The 26,563-nt window shown below is 34.6% G+C and overlaps 1 protein-coding gene across 4 annotated transcripts in view; it reads right to left on the reverse strand.

Moving 5' to 3' along the window:
- Elp4 (elongator acetyltransferase complex subunit 4) overlaps positions 1-26,563 on the reverse strand; it is a 196,543-nt gene that overhangs the window by 103,870 nt on the left and 66,110 nt on the right. For all 4 annotated transcript variants that reach the window (XR_005091368.1, XM_028877860.2, XM_028877862.2 and 1 more), the window contains exons 6-8: positions 23,040-23,124; positions 17,704-17,892; positions 2,566-2,674 (exon numbers count right to left, since the gene is read on the reverse strand). Coding sequence is in view for 3 of the 4 variants with exons in the window: in XM_028877860.2 (XP_028733693.1) it covers positions 2,566-2,674; positions 17,704-17,892; positions 23,040-23,124 (383 nt within the window). In the remaining variant the exon portion in view is untranslated. The remainder of the gene's footprint in view (positions 1-2,565; positions 2,675-17,703; positions 17,893-23,039; positions 23,125-26,563) is intronic.

The following is a 26,563-nucleotide window of genomic DNA, read 5'->3' on the forward strand; positions in this document are numbered from 1 at the left end:
GCAGAATAAGATAAACAGAAATCCTTGAGCGAGGAAAACTAATTGCACTTTGGTTCAGGAGTACAGATGTAAAGAGGGATCTTAATACTTGTCAAAACTACAGCCGGTCTGCGTGTGATTTTCTTTCGTATTTACAGTAAGCAAATATGGCTATCACCTTGCATGCTGCCCACAGCACCACTGAGCGATCTTTATTTTATTAAATGCACCAGTAAGCAGCCAGCAAAACAAGGCTCTTGGGTTACTGATAACCTGCAAAACACCAATAATAAGTATTTCATTTTGTACATTGAAGAAAACTATATTTCAGCACAGTCTAAAATCAAACATTAGCCTGTATGCCATCCGGAAACACTGATTTTTATGGCACGTTAGGCCCTTATGTGGCCATTAGAAGCTCTGCAGCAACACTAGGTAAACCGTGAGCTCGAGGCCTCGTCAGCAGAAACACTTGCTAATCTTTCCTGACAAGGCACTGGAAGGCTTTTGTGTAGTTTCTGACTAAACTAGGGGTCAGTTCCCACAGATGAAGACATGGAAGGTTCTTCAGTGCATCTTTTTGCCTGACTCAGCTCATATTTAAAAATACCATCTCAGGGATACTGATCCCTGAACATGGAATATGAGATAGCAAATTTCAGATTAGAGCAGACAAACCTTACTTACAGAACTGCTTGCTTATGTGTGTGTACATGGATGGTCACTAATGTATGTATAAGTTTAGATTTACAATGTAAGCCTTCAAGTAACTTCACTGTTACAAACAACTTCTTCAAAATAATTCATTAAAATAAGAATGCCTATATTTTAAATATACTATTATAATAAATTATTTGAGAATTTCATTGAATGTATTTTGATCATATTTACCTCCTACTTCTCATTAAGACTGTTAACAACTCATTAAGCTCTTAACAACTAAAATATCTCATACATACTTACTTAGTAAAATACACTTAACAGAGATAAGGACAGCACATTTCTCATTTACCCTTATAGTATATGTGCTTGTTAGGTAATTATTAAGTTAGAAAGCCTTATATAATTCATTAATTATTTTAAGGTTCTTCTCATTAATAGAAAACTTACAAATAATCAGAATTACTCTTATACATGGAGAATAATTTACTAATTCAGAGATTTTAGCACAAAGAATGACAGTTCAACCTTTGAAATGTTTTAACCAAAATATACGTAGAATATCAGTAAGTTTATAAATGAATGGCTATAAATGGTAATATAACTTACTAAGGTTAGCATCTGAATGGATTTTTTAAAAAGAAAATATAATAGTGATACACAACAATAGCCAAATTAGTTTAGACCTCTTCTCATCATAGTGAAAAATGATGTATCAAATAAATCTGACATAGGGTTAACCTGGACATATCTGCTCTGCGCATTTAGAGAGGTAAGCAATCACGAGGCCCACTGTTTTACTGTAGCTGTGGCTCACAACTTACAGTTGTGCAGCATTAAACAGAAGACTTGTTAGCTTAGGTCGTTTCATCGTTGTTCTAAAGGCCGACTTCTAGAGCACTATCAATTATACAAAGCACCTCCATGCCTTCTTACAGAGTCTTACCTGTTAGCAAACTAACTGCCTTGTTGTCACAAAGGTAGCAAACTTAAAGCAAGTTGGTAAATCTTTAGTCTATTAGTTACATTTATTTAGAATACATAATTGGTAAAGGTGTTATTTATAACACTTTGTATTGAGTTTAGACCTAAGATGCACATAAATACTAACCTTCTACTAGTCAAATCCTTATGAGAAAAAAAAAAAGATTTCTTAAAAAATTTTCAATCAGCCAAATGACCAAAGTATTTTTAAAGTTTTAAAAAAGAGGATTGAGAATAGTCTTGAATGGTAGAATCTATACTTAGAATGCACAAGATCAGAGGTTTAATCTCTAGTATCAAAAGCAAATAAAACAAAACTGTAATGTAGTAAAATGCTAAGTCACTTCTTCTGGGTTTATGTCAGTGTGACAAAGTAGTATGTAACTCCCCCCACCCACCCCACTTAAGGTGCTAGTGCCGGGATTGAACCCATGGCCTTGTGCATATCAGGCAAATGTTCTACCACTGAGCTACATCTTAGTCCAGGATGCACCTTATGACACAGCTAGCTTTTAAAGTATAAACTTTTATACATATAATAGAAATGTTGCTAAGCTGTTACAGGTTGACCATTCATTATTCAAAATGCTTAGGACCAGAAGCATTTCATATTTTAGTTTTTAAAATTAGGGATATATGTAATATACTTATTTCAACTATGGTTGATATATATGACTGATTTCATAGAAATGCTATGCCATTGGCACAACAATACTTCAGACCCTGGGTTTGCTACATTCAATTATAATCTGAAATCTTAGTTTGACAAATAAATGGCTGAAATGGAATTAGTAAGCAGGAAGGGAAAATATTTAACAGATGTGGGGTGCAATAAAATCCCCACTATGTTACAGCAGATGTTCTGACTAGACCAGGAGTATGCCCTCAGGTACAGAAGAAGCACTCAGAACATGTTCTGTTCATGAGAAAGATGATACTTACCATGATAATCTTTATATAATGGGTTGGTTTCACTCTCTGAACCAATAAAAGATTCCAGACCAACTACTGTATCTGACAAATTTCTCACACGAGTAGTAATTGCTCTATTCTGAAAAACACAGAAATGGAATACTCATAATTAATTACAAAATAAACATCTATACAGAACCACTATTTTGAATACAAACTGTAGTGGAGATAAGAAATATTCATAAATAAAAGCTAAAGCTACTAGAGTCTGAAAAGCAGATGGAATAGTCTCCTAGTTGAATGGCTTGATCTATATAGGTATTCTATGTTAAAGAGTTGAAGGCAAGGTGAAACGTATTAGACATATTGGAAACAGAGAGAAGTCTGGCTAAAGGGCTGCAACATGGTTAGTTCTGGAGTCTGCTGTGTCCCTTCCCAGATACTACCATTGGCTCTAGAGCAGAAGCAATGGCAAAGAAACTATGACCAGCACTGACCAATGGCCAACACCTTCTTCCTGAACCCAGCTTGAGACGAACTCCACAGTGCTAAGCAGGACAGCTTGGGAAATGTACTGGTGCTAGATTAGAATACATTAACATGGTTCTAAGCACAGAAAATCCAATTCCTAGACAGTAATGACTCAAAAGTCCCCCCCCCACCCCCGAATTCATGGCTAAGAAAGCGAAATCATTGCAATTATTTTACTTAATAGAAATTTGGTATTTTTTGTAGCTTATGACAGGGTGATAGCTAGAAAACCATAATCCTGTAAAACAATACATCAGGACATTTTTGCTCTACAGATACAGATTTGTTAAAACCAATCATTATTTGTGCAATTTTGGGACTCTCATTTTACAGACTGGTAGTATCCATTACTTTAAAAACTATTTAGAAGAAAAGAATGTGAGATGTAAGGCAGCCAAGAAAACTGGCCTGTTCAGTGCTATGTCTTCTGTTAAAGGAGAGACCATAAAGATTTTCATTTTGCAAAAGCTTCATGACTATTACTGGGTTTAGTGCTGTTCTTCTGTTTCTTAAGTGCCTCTGTAAAGACTGATGAGAGTGGACCTAAAAGAGGGTATGCTGATACTATATGATTCAAAGGGGATGCACAGTAGTTTGGGTTTCCAAACATTCTGCTGAAATAGTTGGTTAGCTCACACCTCAGGCAGTATTTGAAGCTCCTCCATAGAGGAGTGCATATTGTGTGGAAGACGGTTCAGCCTCTAGTCTTTGGTCTTAAAAGGAGTGTAAAAAAGTTTTCTTTATCTTTAAAAAAACTTTCAATTATGTGGGCACACTAAGTATAGAATACATACAAAATCAGCAAATGGCTATTTTTCTTATGGCAATTCTTCACTCAATGGTGAGAAAATAATCCAGATTGATTCCTTACTTTCAGTGCTGTGCCACAGGGAATGGTACTACTCCAGGAATAACAGGGGCTTCAGAGGCCAGAAACATCTCTCAATATTTCTTTAGCCAAAGACTATTATATCAAACTCATCCAGGTTGGGTTTCAGCCAGTTATTCTTCACCCAAACAAAAATGTCTGCCAGACATTCCAACAGCTGGGAGACAGTTCACAATGAGTCAACTTGAAAATGATTCATTGTGCTGAGTACTGAACAATGTTGGGATGGGGGTGGGGCGTGGCTGCGTTGGTAGGAAAGGGTGAGAACAAGTGGGAGATGAAGAAAAACCATGTGGTTCCCCCATCAGGAAGAATCTTGGATACTAACCAGCAGGCGCCTATCATTTCATTTTTAGTATAAATTCTACTGAGAAGAGTACTCATATCACGGACCTTCAGATGAGCAAGAGCTTATCAAGGCAACTGACAGTATTTCTTAATCAAAAGGTCAGATTTACTTTTATTTATAAATAAAAAGCAGAGTCTTTGTATCTAAATTCTAAGTTTGTTAGAGTTCACCTACTCAAGATTTCAGGCATATCAACTCGGGGCTTCTCAATTATATGATTAGTAGAACTGTAAGGTGTAAAGATGAACTTATTTCCACTCTAACAGTAAAGAAGCGCTGTGTATTTAAATGACTAACTGGACATTGCTATTTCCTTCTTTCATTTAACCCTAAAGTTAACTAATAAACCACTAAAAGGTTGTAATATTTATCAATCTTTTAGGTCTTTTTAAAAACAACTTATAAAGCAGGTGATTAATTATATTCACTCAAGAAAACTAATAAATTCTAAATATAAAGTAGCATGTACAGCCTGATTTCAAAATTTCTCAGAGATATGTTCACTCATTCATGTATCTTACGTATTGTATTTCTAAGTTCTACATTTGTATCACTGTTATTAATTATAAACTAAAATCTATCTAAAAAGCTTTCATCGAGCTTTATGCTAAGAATAAACATTTAATGATATTGTTATCATAAGAGAGGTTACATTGAACAGTGATCTTACTGCCTTCTGCACAGCTATTTGCAAAAGTTGGTGCAATGTGGCTAACCAGCTTAATTGTGAAAATTATACAAATATATGAAATCATCTATACAATAAGGATGGAAAATTATAAAAGAACAACATCTGTTTTCTGACTAAGATAACTTTTTTTTATAATAAACACAATGAGTCTCTACTTATTTGTAGGAACATAAAAAGATAATTGAGCATGGAAATGATTTTTTTTTAAAGATTAAAAAAGATGTGATTGCTTGTGTATGTTCAAGAGTAATGGTTCACCAATGTGGTATTATCTTAGAGCTGTGCTTATTACAAGGGCCTTCAAGTCTCTGTATTAATACTAAATGGTCTTTTATAGGTAAAGATAGGTGAATTTACATAAAAGAACAAAAATTGATGCATTTAGAAAACCCTTGAAAGCATAATAATCACAATTCAGTTTGCTAGGAATACACTGTATGTAAAAACTATCATATAGTCAGTGGTGCTCTGAAATCTTTAGCATAGTGCCCAGAGTAGGGATTTTGACATCAAACTTCTCCATTCCTTTCCTCCCGGACTCTAAGCACTTTTATTTATTAGCAAAGATGTGAAACTTTCTGGTTTTCAGTTGCAATGAAGAAGTGACAGAATCTACCATCAAGAACTAAGAACACATTTGCACAATATTTCTATTTTAATTTTGGAATTGCTAAATTAAAGTTTCAAGGGAGGAATATTTGAATAAGGATATCAGAACTTAGCCATTATGACTAAATTAATGGTTATAGTGCACATGTGCCACAGTGACATCACCCAAGTATGTACAACAATATTGCCACCCCTCCTCCTTGCCCATCTGGATAGGAAAATCTAGGATGACTCAAAAATCCTTCTTCTTCTAGACAAATCTCCCTTTGCTCCTGGGTGAAGGTTGTCAGCTCTGGATAGGAGCCAAGACATGACTAGGAGGGAAGCCAGAAGAGAAGAGAGCTGGTGTCTAGGAGTTTTAAGAGTTTGCTGGCAATCTCGGAGGGCATTGTCATAAGTTGCAGAAAGGGCCCTTAATATTTTCTGTTCCAGTGTAACTTCTTAATTGTGTAAATTCAACTCACATCAGATGCTGCTGCAAATAAACAAGACGAACTACACTACTCAGTTGTCGGCCATTTTATTGTAACTTAGATTCACAAGAACCTGGTGAGTTTTTGCTTTGACTGTTGTTGTTTGCTTTTAAAGATTGGTAGCACATTTTTATTTAGGATATTTCAAATCTATGAAATGGATTTTAAATTCTCAAAGATTAATTTAATACTTCATTTCAACTCAAAGCTCATAAAGTTAAAGTAGGAATTTGAAGGAAAAATTCCACTACTGTCATGTATGTAAAGCTAGCACAATTGTTCTAACACAAATCTTAGCTATAAGTTAGCAGGGACAATGACACTTTAAACTCTGAGCATTCCTTTACTTTGATGACACTAATTACCACAACAATAAAAAGGACACAATTTGTGCCAGCACAGAATAAATTTCTAGTAAATATTTTAACTTGAGGATTAAAGAGTAATCAGTATTTTAATTTCCAAGAGACTTCCGAGGAATAAACCAATTGAAATAAAGCATACATACACTGTCTCAAGAATACACTCTTGGGTTCTTCATTTATACTATCTAAGAAAGATAGCAAAGAATATGAGAGAAAAGCTCCCATTTGAGGGTGGCATGAACATTAGATCTGGACAAAGCATGGCTCCAGTTGGAGAAGAAAATAATTAATTCCTTTCTGTTTGGCCGGTATATGACAGGAGGTGTACATGTGCATGGAGAACTCCCACAATTGAGCTTGGGATACCAAACCTTTTTTGAAAAATGCACACATTTCTTTGTTATTAAATCCAACAATAAAGTTAAACAAAGGACAAATCCAGGGATATTTGAGGAAGAATACTTTTCATAATTTCTTATGTGCTCAATTCTATTAAAATGAAGACTATGAAACAATAATATGATTTTGACAATTCTGTTTATTATTTTTGAGCTTAATAAAGAATGCAATTTTATCTGATAAAATTATACTAATAGACTTACAATGTCTATTAAATTAAATCATTACAGGTTTAATGCTTTTATTAAAGTTCACAGCTTATTTTAGAATATAGAGAAAACTTTTTGTAAATAATGTAATTTAAGTGGAACCTATCTCTTGGTATCATCACATAATAACATTCATGCAAGAAATAATAAAACTACCATTTTTTCCCTAAAGCTTAAAACATTGCACAAAGGAGCTGAAGGCAAATATATTTCAGCTTAAGGAGAAAGAAACAATTGCATTTTTCATGTCTTACTAGGAAAAGGCAATGAAAACACATGTTTTTGTGTGCTCTATCTGATCTCCCACTTAGTATTCTAACTTTGTTTTGAAAAGGCTGGTTCCTGGTTTTAGAGCATGATTTTAGAAATACCATTTGTTTACAAGGGTGGAGTATATATTTATACAAGTTTTGCTTGTTTTTCAGTCAACATTCAGCAATGATATAAAACATTAATAGAACATGTTCTAAATACTCAGAAATGGGATGCGGAAAATAAAAGGTAGGCTAGAATAAATAATGGTGTATAGTATTCAAAATCAATTTCAAGCTCTCCCCAAGACTTTTTGCCATCTATTTTTACAATATGGAAGTTAATCAGATACCTTGGTTCTTTATGTAAAAAAATGTTTCAAGTGATAAATTCTACTTTACTTTTTTGTCTTCAAAGCGGAGTATCCAGTTAATGTCTGTGATGCTGTGGCAGCTTAGAGATACTAAAGTTTAAGATCAGTTTAGACTCATACCACATTGAGTATAAAATGATAGCCTGTCATTGGGAACAGGCAGCCGAGCCAGGTCCAGATGGGAGACTGGCTGGGAAAAGGCGGAGGCAGGTGGGAAAGTGATGGGAACCTGACACAAGACAGGACTACTCCCTCTGCTGGCAAGGTCCTCACCTGCTGGATTTTAACTAATGACTCGCTTTTCTTTCATTATTTAAGATATAACCAATACATTATTTAAAGTGTCCCCTTTTAGTCTCTGTACTATAGCTACACATTTGCAAATACCTTACTTTCAGCATATGAATTTTTCCAATATATAGGGATCCAATGTTTCACCAGGAGGTCTAATTATTTATCTCATAATTTAATTACATCATAAGCATAAGCAAATGTAGAACTGCTTTATAATGTAAGCTTTCTAAAATTATGCCTTTAAATCATACTCCTTGATATAGATATATCTATATATACCACATATGATTTAAAGAAAAAGTCTTGGGCTATGGATTTCCCAATCTCTTTCTCTGGCTCTGTGTAATGCTCTGTAATGAAATAATATAGAAATGAACCATATAAATCAACTATACAGGGAACAAGGAAACAGCATGTCACAGCAAAACAGCATAGATGTACAGCGCCAAACCTACCCGATAATCTAATGAGCTGAACTTACAGATTTTATGTACTAATACTAAGAACTAATGATTACACAAAAAACTAGTTAAATTTTATAGAAAAATTATTCGATATCTGGTTTTCAATGTAAGTTAATAGCTGCAGCAAAAACATTTAGTAAAAATCTGTTCTAAGATTTTGGCCTACAACCAGAAGCTCCCAGAACAGGAGGGATCAGCTTTTTCACCCACTGTTCTCATCTGAATCCTGGCTTAAAAGCTATTCCAGCTCCCAGCTTTCCAGAAGGCTCCATCCCAGGAATCCTTGCCTGCCATTTGGTTTGCTGATTTTAATCTCTCAGGACTTTCTTAGTGGCTCTACTCTGCTGAACTGGCACTTGCTTCTAGAAGTGAGTTATTATTAAACCTGTAGGTCAATTGTGGCACTAACAACTCTTTGGAAGCTTTCAGCCACACTGTACAATTTGATAGTCTAATTAAATATTAATTCTAAGTGTTACATTTTGTGACTAAGAGCTTTTATTTTCCATCATCAGCCTGGAAGAGAAAGAGGTTACAAGGCTAATTTAATCCCTCCCTTTGTACTCCCCAACATTAAAGATTAACTACGTAGGGTATGAAAACATTATTAAAAAGCTAGAACTTTTTATATAATAATAATGTAATTAATAGCAAAGGGCTAAAATATAACATCAGGGCATAATATTTGACCTGGTACTTAAGCAGCTGGAAAATATAACTAGTAACAAGCACATTTGTCTTAGCATTAATAAATAAATATCTCTTATCAGACACTAAGCATGCTTTAAGAAAGGTAAGCATACGAGTAAGAAAACAGAAATAATTCAAAAGTCCTAATTTTCTCACAAGAATTCTTCAGATAGCTTGTAACACAAAGGATAAAAGATTTAATAATTTTACTTATGAAATACACAGTTACACTTCTACCTTTTTTTAAATACCAAAAAAAAAAAAAACCCTATGTAAAAATAATGTCAAAGGCCCTTCCCCACTCTGCTGGTTTCCAGCTCACAAACACTGAACACACAGGTCCATGCCTATTCTGCTCTCAGAACAGCTGTGTCTCTGCCCAGACACTGGTCATCAGAAAGAAGATGTGGTCCAGCAGCCAAAGGTCCCATATGCCCCAACAATGACTCACTCTCTATACCATGAGACACTCTACTCTTCATACCACTGATGAATTTCAGCTTGGCCCTAAACAGCCTTTTAGCTAATAATAGCTAACACTACATATCAGTCACAATACGAAACAACATCCCAATTGTTTTAGAGAAAGTGAAAACACACACACACACACACACACACACACACACACACACACACACACTGATTATTTTCTTTACAATATACTGAATATACTTCGGTTACATGAAACACAATAAAAAGGGTTCTAAATGGTATTTTTCCTTTTTAATATGAACACAAATCTAACTGGCAGTTACTACATCCTTCTCATATTTAGTGTATATAACTACATTAATACAAAAACGCTCCATGTACTGCTGTAGGAAGAAATTCAGTAGGCAAATTATAGATAATGTGAAGTGTAAAAGTTTCAGCTATTTTGACCAAGAAAACCAGTTAAATATATAGTGCATGTATGATGCACACAAGCTGTGGCAGTCTTAGACTATAACAAGATGCTGCTAATATGCATACTGAACAGAAAACAATTGAGTAATCTAAGAATCCCAACCTCTACCAAGAGGGTTGAAATAGTTCTATTATTTGCTATTTTAAGGAAAAATCAACTACTTTTACAGCTTACTAGACTTACATAAAGTTACTAGAATTTGACACATACAGTCTAAAACTTAGATGAGTTGAATATAATTCAGTTCACTTGAAAAAAAAAGTTCTTTTCAATCTTGTAAATGTGTCATTTCCCTACAATCACTTTTGGGTCAATTAAGATCTGAAACAATTACAGGTTGGTTATTAGATGACAATACCTTGATTAAGAGAGGAATCATGAAGGAAATGACACCTAGAATATGTAGCTTATTTATCCATTAGTATGAGTAGCTATGATCAGGAGGTTACGTCCATAATGTTCATCCTTAAATATTCTCCTTATTAAAGTAGAGTTGTAAAGATTATTTAAAACCATGTCTCTCTTTGTGGGTGTGTGTACATGTGTGCAGGTGTCTGTGAACACCAGAGGGTTCAGACCCCATGGAGCTGCCTGACATGGGTGGTGGGAACAGAATTCAGGTTCTCTTGAAGAGCAGTGTGTGCTCCAAACTCACAATGTCCCTTTAAAAAGCCATTTAAATAGTCTAATATATAAGATAAAATAATTTAAAATATGCCAATCTGTTCCTGTAATGATTATCACAACAATTACAGGTAAAAATATTTTTCAAAATTTTATAGTTATAAACAAAAGTTTGATTATTTACCAAGCAGTTATATTTAACTCTTTACATTAGATCTCATTTATTCATCCACTCATTTATTTATATGTATATGGGCACATGTGTTTATTTATACACAGCATGCACATTTACCCATTTATTTGTTTGTATATGGAATTTTTGTGTTAATTTATTTATATATGGGCACACACACTATCTATCTGTCTGTCTGTCTGTCTGTCTGCCTGTCACCTACCTACCTACCTACCTACCTACCTACCTACCTACCTACCTATGGTCAGAGGATAATTTGGCAAGAGTTGGTTCTCACTTTCCACTAAGTGGATTCTGGCAACCAAACTCAAATTGTCAGGGTTAGTAGCAAACACCTTTGACACCTTCACTGTCTTATTTCTTATTTAAGAATGAAAATTACTTCTTACTTATTTGAAGATAAAAGATAAATTTAGAAGACCATTGGAGTCTACTTGCAAAATTCATATTAGTGATTTGTAAAGGCAGGCATGGCTTGACTTGGTTTAGCTGGTAAAATTCCGGCACTGGACCCAGTGTTACAGATGGAAAAGTTTCTCTACAGACAAATGTTCTGCATTACTCATTTCTGTGGCTTCAAAGCTCTAGTATATTGATATTATCGACTAATCTGAAAAGCTGTTAATTAAGGTAACAGTTTAAACCTCATTCAGTTGTTAAGAGATAGGGTCGCCTCTTTTTTTAAAGCAGGAAATGCATTTTCTTTGGTACGAGCCCATTAGCAGTGGTTAAGTTTTGTTCAATGAGAAGCTTGGGTAAACACTGTAAGGATCATATCATTGGAAGAGAGTAACTATGTGATAAGAACACTGGATACAGATATCAAGTAACCAAGTTTCAACAACAATAAATAAAAACATGCTGCAGTCTCGTTTTAAATTTGCAATCCGTTCTGAAACAAAGAAAGCTTCAGCAGTTCAGGCACTGATGTTTCTCAGCAAACACAACAGACTTTACCCTTCATTATCACAGCCTGAGGAACATCGTAGGTTATATTGAAAAGTTCCTTAAAGAGTGTAGATTTGGACAACACTGATAAAAACTAGCATAATGAAAAGTAAATAGTCTTTGAAAGGAAAGTTATGGGAAAGATATAGGAAAATAACCCTTCATTTTAATACCAAGTGTGCCAGTGTTTACTTTCTAACAGTTTTAGGTTAAAGTGTTTTTAATCTATAAAGAAAATACAAATCAAAGATAACCTGTCATGCTGTGTGAGAAGTATACGAGCCACAGGAAATCTTTTTTTCTTTTGCTAACAAAACTGTATTTAGGCATAAAACTAAGTGTTTATTTCCTGAAAGAAATATTACTGCTTCTCCTTTTTCATAGGCACACAGCTGTCACTGGAATTGAAAATAAAAGATATAAAATGTTTACGTAATTTTGAGATAGATAACAAATCTCACAAATAGTTAAGACAATTCTCATGTATAAATCAGAAAGAATGAAGGTGTCATATCTGACTAGATATAGAAATTAAAACGTGCCATTTTAAAGTACTTTAGTTACTTTGCCAAAAATACATCTTGCTAAAAAGCATCAAAGGAGAAAAACATTTGTTCCCAATAGTAAGTGTGTGTGTGTGTGGGGGGGCAGAAGTACAGTGCATAATTTGGAAGATAATAACCATTCATATAGTCATTTATACATAAAGTTTTGAAAGTTAAAATATTCTTACAATTTAACATGTAGAAGGGTTTAAAGAGTTAGTTACTTTTCTTAGATATAACCTTTGTTTTCAATCTATGATAACTTTGAGTCAACGAGAGTGGATAGCTAAGCCGTGAGAATGTGAGCATCTGCCGTTATTGTCACTAAAGGCCTGTCTACTGCCCGAGTTGGAGAGACCACATGCTCGGCTGTCCTCTCATCTTGCCATCCTCACCAATTAACTATTAACATGGAGGGCTGTACACATGCTCTCAGGGGCTCTTTAACAGGCTTCTTGGCGAGTGGAACAACTACTCAGCAGGGATGTGGGAACAGAGTAAGGCTGGGATATAGGGCACTACCGTGGCTCTGCCCTAGTCACACTGCACCCCACAGTTCAATACTTAACAAGAATCATCTGCAATGAGGCCATCTTCACATACATTTTAGGATAATGTCTTTGGGTAGATATTAAACTATACTCTAGCAAGAGAGCTATGAGTAATACTACTACTTCTTAAGGAAAACTAAAACTACACTTATGTCTGAAGACATTCATAATTACTTGCTAAATATTTTTAGTTCTTTAAAAATGATATTTAGAACTTACTTCTTACACATTTACTTCAAAGTACACTATTATGCTATTATAGAAATAACCTTTAATTCGAAGGAGATAAAAAATTTCAAGTTTAAAGTTTTGAGACTGAACATAAAATACTTCAAATAAGAAATTTAAAATCACCCTTGTTCATTCTGCTTAGAAGTATCATTACAACAATAAGTTAAAATCAGTTTTGAATCTATTATTTTCCCTATTTTAACTTCTCCCCCTCTTTTGCAATTTCCTTAACTATGTGTTCCTTCCCTACAATGAAATTACACATGGGAAGCATGCCAAAAGTACAATAAAGGGTAACTAATCATTACTGTACAAGTCTGACAGAATGCTAATAACTAAGATAAGAACACTGATTGGCTGTTTTACCACTCTAAGAGATGAAAATATTTTATATACTCTTAGTCTAGTGCTAATTTAAAGATGCTTAATTATATGACAAAATTTCCAAGGATATAAAACGACATTTCTTTTTCCTGACAGAAACAATTATCAACACCAAAGCTCAAATATCCAACACACAGACACACACACAGACACACAGACACAGACACAGACACAGACACAGACACACACACACACACACACACACACACACACACACACACACACTCACACCATACATAGGTGAAAAACCACCAAAAACTTCAAAACACCCAGAACAACAAGAACAAAAACACCAAACCCAAACCACAAGCACTCATATTAATTTTTGTTTAGCCTATCTTTCGCATCCCCGAGTACAGTGAGTTTGTCATGTTAATACGCTATCTCCATAGATACCTATCATGCCTGCTGTATCTGAATGAATAAGTGAGTGGGTGAGTGAGTGAGCTAAAATGCCCTTAGTCACACAAGCACCATTTCAACTCTGTCTTAGGCACTCCAGAAATAGTACTGGTCATGGTGGGAAAACTGATGTGAGTCTTGTATAGTTTATTCTCCCAAGAAATGGACAAGCATGTCTCTGCCTTAAACTTAATCCAAGAGAGGATACTGCCAAGTGGTTTTCATGAAAAAGATCAGGGAGCTGAAGATCTCCTCTTTCTGCTGTTGGTAGTGGCAGCCAGTTTCCAGCATGCCAAGCTGGTGCCCCCCTCTGAGCTGCTCTCTCAGTCCTTCCATTGCATCAGCACTCTGAACATTTTAAATTTCTGACAGCGCTCTGCTCAGATGATCAGTTCTGAAGGTCTCTGAAGTAATACACAGTGCTGATGATGATTGCTAACATTTCCTGAATGCCCACGATGTGTCAGTACTTGGTGTTTTTCATCCTCTGAATTGTGTATTTTTTTGGCCACATTTTTATAGATGAAGAAGCTAAGACTGAGAAAATTAACTAAGACCAAGTAATTTATTGAGCATTTCCACCTGCAAAAGCACATTTTTTTTTAATTCATTGAATACTGCTTTGTTCCCATCTTCCTTAATTCAATTCTAAGCCAGTATCTTTATGGAATAAGCAGCATAGAATGGTAGCTAAGTGAACATGAACTAGAAAGGAGCTGCTCAGGTCTAACTTCTGCTGTGTATCTTGAGAAAAGAAAACAGCATCAGCACATAGTATAAGGATTACATGAGTTACTATCTAAAGAGTGTAGGACTACAAGTGGCCTATGGTAATCACTTCACAAATTTCTATGAAACAATCTCAATCTTTCAGTTTTGTATATTCATATGCTAATTAGGGTGTGTGTGTAAGTGCACGTATGTGTGTGTAGAGGTCAACTTTGGGTGTCATTCCTTAAGCATCAACCACCTCTACCTTCTTTTTTGAGACAGGGTCTGTCACCGAGACCTGGGGCTTGCAGCAAGTCTGGAGGGTCCACTTGTATCTTCCTCCCCAGTGCTAGAATTACAAGTGGGTATCACTGCATCTGGCTTTTTACATGGGTTCTGGGGACCGGACTCAGGTCTTCATGTTTACTGACTAAACCACCTCCCCAGTGCTTCTGATTGAGCTTCTAAGCAAACTGCTACCAGTTCTTACTCTCTCTGCTTTCCCTTCCAGTCTTTGTAAGTTATCAAGAGTTTTATTTCCTACTTATATCATACCTGATTTGAACAAATTGTTAAGTTACATTTGCTGAATGTATTGATAAAAAAACAAATACATAGTTTCTCGCCCCCCTCCCCCTTTATTTTTTAGTTTCTTGAGACAGGGTTTCTCTATGTACCCACCGTGGCTGTCCTGGAACTTGTAGACCAGGCTGGCCTCGAACTCACAGAGATCCACCTGCCTCTGCCTCCCAAGTGCTGGGAATACAAGTGTACACCACTACCACCCAGCTAAATATATAGTTTTTAAGGCAATTGTTTTTATAAACCATTGATAAGCAGAGCTAGAAACATGCCACTGTATGATAGCTTTGTAGAACTGTGAGGAAATGAGAAATATTAGAAGGTGGTGGGTGGTTTTACTAAGATCATTTTTCTTTCAGAGGAACACAGTCATAGTGCTTAACTTTAAACACACCACCTGTCTCACCTTAAATCTTGTTATTTCTATTTTAATATGTTAAAAAGCATAAATTTAAAGAATACTGTTTTACAAAGGCTTAAACGTCTCTACCCTTTGACTTCCTGTCCTTGTCATTCAACCATCTGACCTGTGGTGTAGAGGGGCTGACATGAGAACTCCTACGAGTACTACTGTTGTTCCTTGGAACACAGGCTAAAGGAGTCTGTCAGAGACATCATGGTGGATGGGAGCTTTGACAGTAGCAATCACTTGCAACATAGCCTTTTGTTTTTCCTTAAAAAATTTTCATAGTCTTTTAAAAATACATATAAAATTGTTATTTCACAACTGTTTTTCTTTACTTGTAATTTTGCAAAAGGAAACATATCCACATATTTGTCCCTTGTCAAGAATGAAACTTTTGCCTAATCTTTCACATAATCTAGTTTGTTGAGGACTTTGCAATGATAATTTTGTCCTTAAAAATACTAAATAATAGCGGTGTTAGCCAAGAGCTAAGCTGTAGGTTTTGTGATGGCTGAGAAGCTATGTGATGTAACTATAAAGATGGAAAGGGCTAGAATCTGAGGGAAAAAAATGGGCCCTGTCATTTATCAATTGGATCACCTTGGGAAGCAGAACTAAGCATCTCACAGAGCTGTGGTAAAGATCCATGGACAGGAAGGCGCTGAGATGCTAGTGTCTCGTGAGTAGCTGCAGCCACAATGCAGCTGCAGGGCGAGTATGAAGAGTTGAACTTTCACCTGTAGCTTCAGAGCTATCATCAAAACCAACAAGCTCACCATCTGTAACCAAGCTATTACTGAAGTATTTATTTGAAAATAACATGATGAACAATGAAAACATTACAAGCATGTACAGCATGTTCAGCACTATTGGAGAAAGGAGTTTCCCTCCAATATTTATACAGATTCAAGATCATCATAGTAATAACATGAAAATACATAATATTTTGTTATTAACATAATAAAAACATAGCTTATGTTTAAGAATTATTTGTTAAGGGCCTGCAAAGGAAACCCAAGCTAACCTATCATGTTTATTAGAAATAAATTCTACTGGCCAGTGAGTAGAAATTGTCTTGTTATTTATGCCTCAGTTCTCAACCATAGCTTTGAGATATGTGTAGCATTACTATATATAATTAATGCAACTCAATGATATTTTAGTGCATTTATCATTTGTTGGAATGGTCTAGGTATGATAAAACAAAAACATATATTTAGTTTCAATAATTAGATATTAGAAATAATCTTTCAAGGGAGAATCAATATTCCTTCAACTCACATTTACTGGTCATCTATCTAGGAAAAACCAGGCATTGTGCAAAGAAGTTTTTGGTCATACTAATATTACATTGTTATAAAGCCACATGAAGTCTGGCCTTGCCTCCATACAAGACTGTAATGTATAAGATATTTAAGATCACATGAAATCACATGTTTGAGATGATAAAGCACTTTGGTTAAAAAAAAAAAAAAACCCAAAAAATGTACTGCTGCTCATGATGGCTCACATCTATAATCCCCGCACACCAGAGGACTGCCTCAAGGGCCAAAGAGTAAAAAGAGGACCAGTGAAGTCTCATCACACATTTACTTAATGAATAATTAGAATGGTAGAAACCAGAAGTTGTTAAAAAAACACAAATCAAAATTGTGTACAAAATTAAAAGAGGAATATGTTAACTCATGAATACAAGAAAAGAAATGTGCAAAATATTTAGAAGAAAATAGGAAAAGATCTTAAGAGAGGCCAAGATCAATAAAGACTGAGGGCTAATGGTAATGACCAATTAAAATCAATGAAACTCATCAAGATTTAAACCTTGTATTTTCAAAAGACTATTAAGAAAAGGGATGTCATAGAGTGGAAGAAAACTATTGTAAAGCACATTGCTAAATACATAAAGGAACTTTATATAAAGAACGTTACAAACTGATAATAAGATAAACCAATAAAAATGGAAAAAAAAGAAGAAGATATTCAAATAGCCAATGAGCAGATAAAACGATGGCGAGTATCATTAGTGATAAAGAGAATGAAAATTAAAGCCACTTTGTCCTCTACTTCTCTACTGGATAAGGAAGACAAGGTCTTACCTGGATCAGATGTGTTGGCATTGTGATGATACAGGCTGACAGTGAGGTTCTTAGAAGGCCACGAAGAACGTAGAGGAACTTGGTAAGCCAGAGGCTGTTGTCACAGTTTTCTGTACAGCAAATGTCATCTCCCCATAATGGTGAGCCAAGGTTCTGAATTCCTATTCTTAAAATGTTTTTCTGTTTTTTCTAAAAGACAGTGAGAGGAGGTAAATGCATAGTTACTGCTTATAAATATATCACTTCTTTATCTACTAGTTCTTATGTAAACACACAGTACCAGACAGTAGATGTGGTACAAGCTGATGCAATCTTAGTAAGAAGAGTATCTAGAACATGCTTTAGATTATAAGAGTATAAAAGAAAGTAGGAAAAAGCCAGTCTGTTACATCAACAGTTCCAGCTACTCAGGATACTGGTGCAGGCCAGTGACTGAGTGTAGGTGTTCAAGGTCATCCAACAACACAGCAAACACTGTCTATTAACAAATGGAGAGGTTTTTTAAAATTTTTTTTTCGAAAATTTGAAGGTCATGATAATAATCCAATTTGAATTTTGTCCAAGGATTCTGTATGAGACAGTTAAAACAACAGACAAATACTATGTGTTGTGATGCTTGCCTGTATTCCTAGCATTTGGGAGGTAGAGGCACAGGATTAGCCTCAGTTCAAGGCCAAAGTAGTCTATAAAACAAGTGCCAGGCCAGCCAGGTGTATAAAGTAAGACTTGGTCTCTGAAACAAACAAAACAAACAAATAAACAACAATAATAGTAAAATCCCCAAATAATATTAGACATTGGAGGTAATGGGAGAGAAAAAGGCTAATTCAGAACCTTACAAATGTATTCCTAGCATTATAAAATTCTACATCTCTTCCAATGAACCATGAAGTCTATATTACTCACCTAACTTTCTATCACCTGCTCTGTGAGCTTTTGTTTGAAAGGTGTTTACAGCTTTAAAACTTTTTGGTTTTATACTTTATATTCGCCTCTAGTTTTTTTTTTTTTTAAATTGGAGTTGTTTTTACTAATTTACTAATTTAAGTTCAGTGTTTTAACACTTAGCATATGACTTTTAGAAACTACTGACATTATGATTAAAATAATGGTGCCAAATAATTTTTTAATAAAATATTTTTAAAAAGGATACTCCAGGTGGTGGTGGTGGCTCACACCTTTAATTCCAGCACTCGAGAGGCAGAGGCAGGTGGATCTCTGAGTTCAAGGCTAGCCTGGTCTACAGAGCAAGCTCTAGGAGAGGCAATGGGCAGGGCTACACAGAGAAACCCTGTCTCAAAAAAAAAAAAAAAAAAAACCACCAAAAAACAAAAAAAGCAAGATACTTGTCAATAAGTATCTGACAACATATGTTTACAAGTTCTGTTGTTTGGGTTATTCTAACTGAAGAAATGTTTTGTAAATGCGTTCCTTAGCAACCTAGCAGTATTTCTGGGTACAAAAAAGAGGTGTACACAAAACATGGAATATGCAAGTATTTGGAAGATCATTATTACATTTGCAATGGAATAAGGCATTCTTTCTTTTTTTCTTCTTCCTTCCTTCCTTTCTTTTCTTTTTTTTTTTTCAAGACAGAGTTTCTCTGTATTGTTTTGGTGCCTGTCCTGAATCTCGCTCTGTAGACCAGGCTGGCCTCGAACTCACAGAGATCCACCTGGCTCTGCCTCCCAAGTAAGGTGTTCTTTCTTAAAGCCACAATTTCAGGTATGTGCCAGTTTAAATGAGCTTTCTGAGGAAATAGGGCCCTAAAATGTATCACTCACTGTTGCTATAAAATAGCACTAAACATTATTAAGCCACAGTGATTATTAATCAGGTAAATCCATTTTCCCAATAGAGGAGATAAAAATTGAGTCTGTGTATTCCCTTTATAAACAGAATTTATTGACAAAGGGTGATAGTGCAAAATAATCTAAACATTTGAAAGCCCAAGAGGACAAAAGTATTTAGGTAGGGGAATAAAACAGACGAGGAGTTTGGACTATGTAGTAGGTGTAAGATTCTGTATATACAGTCACTTCTTGGTATTCCTGGGGGCTCTCATTCTAAAGATTGCTTTGGATTCCCAAACCTATGTATGTTCAAGTCCTTTATACACAACAATGAAATAATTGCATATAATATAGATATTTACCAATCAACTTTAAGTTATCCCTGGGATAAGGAATTATAATATACAATACAATATAAATGAAATTATATGAATACTAGTTATACTGAGTTGTGTAGAAACCTAGCATGAGAAAACAATGTATATGTTTGGTATAAATGAAAGTTTTCAGCTGCTTTTAATATGTTATAATCTTGGTCATGAAGTGTTTAATTGTATTTGTGTATCACCCAGAAAGATGAAGTGAAAAGATGCATGAGGAAGATATTAGAAGCACAAATATGGGAGGCGGCTACAGGGAGGACGCAGGGGTTTAGAGTGGGTGTTGCTCTTGCAGAGGACCCCCCTTCTCCTCCCAGAACCTGCATGTGTAGCTCCCAACCAGCTGCAACTCCAGCTCCAGGAGATCTGTGCCTGACTCATACATACATAAGCATACACACATGTGCATGTACGTGCATGCACACACACATTACAATAAGATAAACCTTACTACAATTATTAAAAATAAAAGTACAAGTATGTTTCTGGCAAATTATGTGAAATAAAGTGAAAAGATACTTCCTTTGTTACTCAGAACTTACATTTAAGTAAACTGGTAAAAACCTAAGGCCTGCTTTGTTATTGCTAAACTTGTTATCTCATGGTAACAGGCCTAAGTTAGTTTCTCAATAGAGAGAACAATGAGGAAATAGAAACAGGGAATAAAAGCTGGAGGCATGTCTCAGTGGCGTAGTACTGGCCTAACATGTGCAATGCCCTGGGTTCAAGTCCTAGCACTGCAATGCTATCAATAAAGAACTGAAATAAAGAACCAATTGAAGGACAGATCAAACAGCTGTGAGAATGAAATGTGAAGGTAGAGGAGAGCAGTGTCCAGAACCTAGAGATCACTGGTCTTTCAGCACATGGTCACTACTACCTACTATTGTGACAGAAAGGAGTTGCTAAATGTTTAAAAACACTTTTAGACAACAAATGCCTTGTGACTGACATGTACTAGCATATATACATAGAAAGAATGAAAACACTGAGTCAAATAATGAATGAATGATAAGATCTATAAGTGCACATCAGAATAAAAATGAACATAATACTTCAACATAAAGAATATATTTTCATAAATATATTTCATATTGCAGGAACAAAAGCTGAATCTCTCGTGTTATCTCAGATATTAGTTTTTAAAATACAAAATGTAGCTGATAGTTACACAGTAAATACATTTATTCCCATAAGAAAGAATATCTAATGTTTAATCTAGTATGCCAAGTTGGAAAATCAATGTTCAAATAATATTATAATACAGTTTTTAAATATTTCCACCCAAATATATTTATAGATGAGCTACACAATTTAACTTACTACCAAGGTTAATTATAGATTACAGAAAATAGATAATAATCTTTTTTATAGAGCGTGTTTTAACTGTTTTATTCAACTAGTTCAAATTATTTGAAAGTGCAATGGAGTGAAAATTTCTCTTTCAAAAGTTGGACTCACTTCACTATCAGAATATTATTTTGACCCAAGAACACCATTGCTTAAAAAGAGCACCTACTTGCCTTTCCTGAACTTGTCTGCAGTTTCTGAGACAGATGTACAGACCAGGGAACGTGGCAAGCAACACACTCCATGAGTTAATACCTTAGTAACGACACTGTAGTTCTAAGAAATAGCAAGTTGACTTTTCAATGACTTATTGGTATATTTAAATGTAATTTGAAAATTCTAAGCATTTGTGGTATTCACTATAGAAACATTCACCTCAATTCTGTCTGGTCTTTATGGAAGTTAGCTGTTACACAGCCTCTCACCACCAGGGAACTAAATGTGCTCCATTTTATTTTCTATCCATTTTCAAGAATAAATCAATTGTTTCTTGAGAGTGTTGTGCTTTTTCCACACCCAAATAAACAAGGAAACAATCTTGATTTTGTTTCAACACGTTAGTTACTAAGGATTCTTAGGTTTCTTTCTAAGGTGCTTATGTACATATTCCTTAGCAAAGAAAAAGTGATTCCTGTTATTCTTTTGCGTTTTATAAATTTCTTGCTTTCAGAAGAGGTGTCATCATTCTGCAAGAGCAGAAGCTCTGCACACTGCACCATAGGAACTGTTATGACATGCCTGTTTCCATAGCTACCACCGCAAGTGGGGAAAGGTGTCTGTCAGGGACCAATTTGCCTCTCCAGACGCACACTGGCACCAAAAGAAGAGATAGAACCCATAAATCTCAGCTAGGACCAAAAACTGCAGTAATAAGGAATGAAGTAAAATTGCACTAAATACCAGCGGTCACTACAAACACTATTGGAAATACTAAAACCTATCTATAAATGCTTTCCAGATACACATAAATACTTTAAGCCTGCTATTAAACTGGCAATCAAATCAATTTAAAAATTATTTATTTTGTGATGGAGAAATTATTGAATATACAAGTAAATTGATAAAAAATTTAAAATTTATGAATTGACAGCAAATAAAGATAAAGATGCTAAAAATTAGTTTCTAGCTTCTTTGTCTTCATTAAAAACAAATGTTGTAGAGATACACTTGTTAAAATAACATACATATCTTAAAGTAATACAATAATACAAACCTTTTTATGTCAAGCGCAATTAAAATAACTGAGAAAAATCTTTGGAAGGAATGATGTTTAACAATAAAACTTCCTCATTTGTTTAAATTAAACTAAGTGGAACATCTTCAGTAGTGGGAATTTGGAGAAAGTGGAAAATTAGAGGTACAGAGACCAGTTATGCTATAAAATATAACAAAAAAATCTTTTATTCAATGAAACAATTCAAAATATAATGTAACAAGTCATAAAATCTTGTGGTAATGCTTACACATATGGGAATTTAGAATTAAGGTTTGAATAACAGAAATAACATTTTAATAGAAAAATATGAACCTGGTAGTGTTAGAAATAATTAAAAAACATAATTACTTATTAATCTCAGAAGCTATAAATAAGTATTTAAAGACAATCAGCATTTACAAAGCATGTGATTGTTTTGTGTGCATCCTGAGAACCCAGCCAAAACTCTGAATACACCCAAATACTTCCTACCCATTTACACTGTCTGTGAAAACAGGGTGCACATTATTGATTTTCCTCAGGCTCTCCAAGCATGCCCCCAAGATTTGAAAATAACATTCTACACATGACTAAAGAAGGCTTTGGAAGGACTCATACCTGGGGATTAGAGCCATCAAATCCTTCAGTATAAATGACGTTCTGGATGAACTGAAGCAGATTCATGTAGTCTCGGGACAAAGAACTGTTGGTAAGAAGTAGTTCAAATACATAAATGGGCTTACTACATAGAAGTAAAATATCTATTCAATAATAGTAAGTAAACAATTAAAAGTATGAATTTATTGGAATGTTTAAGTATAAAAAATGCATCAAATTGATGTCAGATAATCTAAAATATGAAGCCAATATGTAAAAAGGGAACAAGTTACATCATCTCATACTAAATTGCTTAATTTTTAACATTATGGGAGGATAAAAATCTGTGGAGACTGAGATGACTTAATTATGTCGGGCTTAGTTAACTCCAAGAAAATTAATGATTTAATGAAGCAACCTAAAAGATGAAGCCACCATAGCTTTTCAGGAGTAATCATACATAATTAACACATAGTTAATGAACTGCTAAGCCACACACTCCCAAATCAATGTCCTGGTCACCTGAGCTCATCTTCTATCAAAGTTTTAATTTTCTTAGAACAATCTGCTAAAATACCTTAATAATTTGAATTTTTAGGACACATTAAGACAAACAGTGTTATCTACTAAATTTATTGTTTACTCACTTCTTTTGTTAAAAGAAGATGCAAAAATAAATGCATGGGTTTAAGACATCTAAATTATTTCTCAAATGGTAAAGCATTGTTTATTACTTTAAAAAAAGTAAAATAATTTTTTAAGGTGCACTTGGGACTTAAAAAGAACACTTGAGATATATCCCTTGTAAATGTTGTAAGATGTTTCAGGGAAAACTTAGAGAGACTAAAGAACACCTGCTTCCTGAGTGCAGTTAAGAAGTGCAGCAGCCCATTTGCTTAGTCTGCAACATCAATACAAGTTGACTCAGCAAAAATACATGTGCATCTCAGTACATGTGTGCACTCCTGAACAGCTGCCACTGACTCCAAAGTCCCTATCTTGCAGAAACAGAATGAACACGAGAAAAGAAAGCTTTTCTGTACAAAACAAATGTGACTCCAGGAGATGAAGGGCTGCAAAGCATAGGTATGATTCATGTGGTTACTACACTCTTCAGGGACAACACAGGCTATGTGGACATGACTTTCTACTTTTATGTGAAGAACATGTCTATAAATAACTGTGTAAGGACAATTTTGTAAGTGTCCTGTGTCAGCACACATTTGTTTTAGTTAGTTCAACTTTCAGAATACAGTGCTATTATGTGAATGCAATGGATGCAATTTTCATCTGGGTAAATTACCTTTACACAAGGGGGCTAGATCTGCTTTAAGATCCCAGATTCTGAAATACATTGCAGCTACCAATCTGATGAATCTCACTATGGGTTGAAGGAGAGCATATGTACACCCAGTCCCTCCTAATGCATTAACAGAGCCTCTGAATGTTCTCTACTTTTATCCATGTTGTAGAATACAGGATTCTTTTTCAAGGTTAAACAGTACTCTGCTACACGTTTGTGTGCATACCATATTTTTCATTTATTTGTTGATTTTCCTGGTTGTAATGAACACAGAATGCAGCTATCCTTTCAATATACCGAATTCATTTCTTTATATATAAAAGTAGCACTAGTAGATAACAATAGTTGTACTTTTAATTTTGTGATGAACTGTCATACTGTCTTCTAAGTTTATACTAATTTCTACACCTACCAAGTTTACAAAGATTTCTTTTCTTTACATTTTCACCAATACTAACCCTTTACCTTGTTGATAACAGCCACTGTAATAGTGGCAAGGCAACATCTCATTGGGGCTTTAATATACATAATGATACATAAATGATGAAAAATATACATAATATACATGCTCCAATGACTAGTGATATTGAGGTTTTTTCCCCCCATAGCTCTGTCTACTTGTATGTCTTTTTTTTTTTTTTTTTTTTTTTTTAAGAATACTGTCTACTCAGGTCCTTTGCCTGTTTTTAAAATTGACTTTCTTTGACATTGAATTGTTTGTGTCCATAAAAATATGAGGTATTAAGCCAGGTGATGGTGATGCATGCCTTTAATCCCAGCACTTGGGAAGAAGAAGCAGGTGAATCTCTGTGAATTCGAGGCCAGCCTGGTCTACAAAGTGAGTTCTAGGACAGGCTTCAAAGTTACATAAAGAAACCCTGCCTTGAAAAATCAAAAAAGAAAAAAATAAGTATTAAGCTCTCTCTCAGATGTTCTCTCTCTCTTTCATTTCCCCCTCTAATTCCATAGATTGTCTCTTGATCTTGTTCAATATTTCATTTTGGAGAATGTAAGTGAAGGCATAAAACCAATATATCTGAATCACTTTATTTATTACCAACATAAAACAATCCACTAGCTAATGATGCTTAGACTCTTTTAAGTAATAAATTTCTTGATTTAACTGAAGTTCTTAGAGAGTAAAGTTTTTGCAAAAATAAAGAAATACATTTATGTATAATAATTACTAATATTAACTTCTGAATAAGATGAAATCATTTAAAATGAGATTTGTGCCTTACTAAAATACTAAGCACTACTAGTTAGTTCAGATTGCTATTCTATATTTATAAAAACAAAACATATATACATATTGATAAAAATAAGTACCTTCTATCTCCATTGGAAATTTTGGCTTTATTCTTGGTTCTCATATGTTGAGAAATTTTAGTGTGTGTGTGTGTGTGTGTGTGTGTGTGTGCATGTGCACATGTGTCTAGTGATAGGAGTTTGCAAGAAGGAAAGAAGGATATTTGTCTACAAATAAGACAATGGCTTTGTTATTACTATTTCCAAACATTTAACAAAGTTTTGATATTTCAAATATTTAAAGGCTGTCCATTTTTTAAAATTATTATTTACTTTTATTTTATGTGCATTGGTGTTTTTATCTGCATATATGTCTGTGTGAGGGTGGAATTGGAGGTACAGACAGTTGCTATGTAGGTGCTGGGAATTGACTCTGGATCCTCTGGGTCCTTTGAAAGAACTACCAGTGCTCTTAACATCTGAACTATGTTTCCAGACCCATAGCAGCCCATTTTGAATCACACATACTATTTTGCTTTACTCATAATTTTAAACAATTTTTATATTAAAATGAGCTAACTTCAGTTCTATGTGTTTAAAGCTATCACAATATATAGAAATATAAAGCATACAAATAGTAATTTGAACTAAATTCTAAGATTTATTTTTATTAGTAGTGTTTTGTCTACATGTGCATGACTGTGCCTGAGGTCAGAAAGTGGCTTTAGATTCTCTGCAACTGAAGTTCTAGATGATTATGAGCTACCATGTAGGTGTTGGGAATCAAATTCCAGTTCTCTGCAAGAGTAACAGGTGCTCTCAATCATTCATCTAGTTCTGTAGCGTTGGAACTAATTTTGAACCTTAAAATACCAAGTACTTAAAATTATTCTTAGTTTCACAAATGAAAAAAAAAGCTTGGGCAACAGGAAAAAGATACATTTTTGTCTTTAAAAAGATAACTATTTTGTCTGTTAAAAGATGAATTACAAAT

This window comes from Peromyscus leucopus, chromosome 4 (genome assembly GCF_004664715.2).
Source record: "Peromyscus leucopus breed LL Stock chromosome 4, UCI_PerLeu_2.1, whole genome shotgun sequence".
Lineage (NCBI taxonomy): Eukaryota > Metazoa > Chordata > Mammalia > Rodentia > Cricetidae > Peromyscus > Peromyscus leucopus.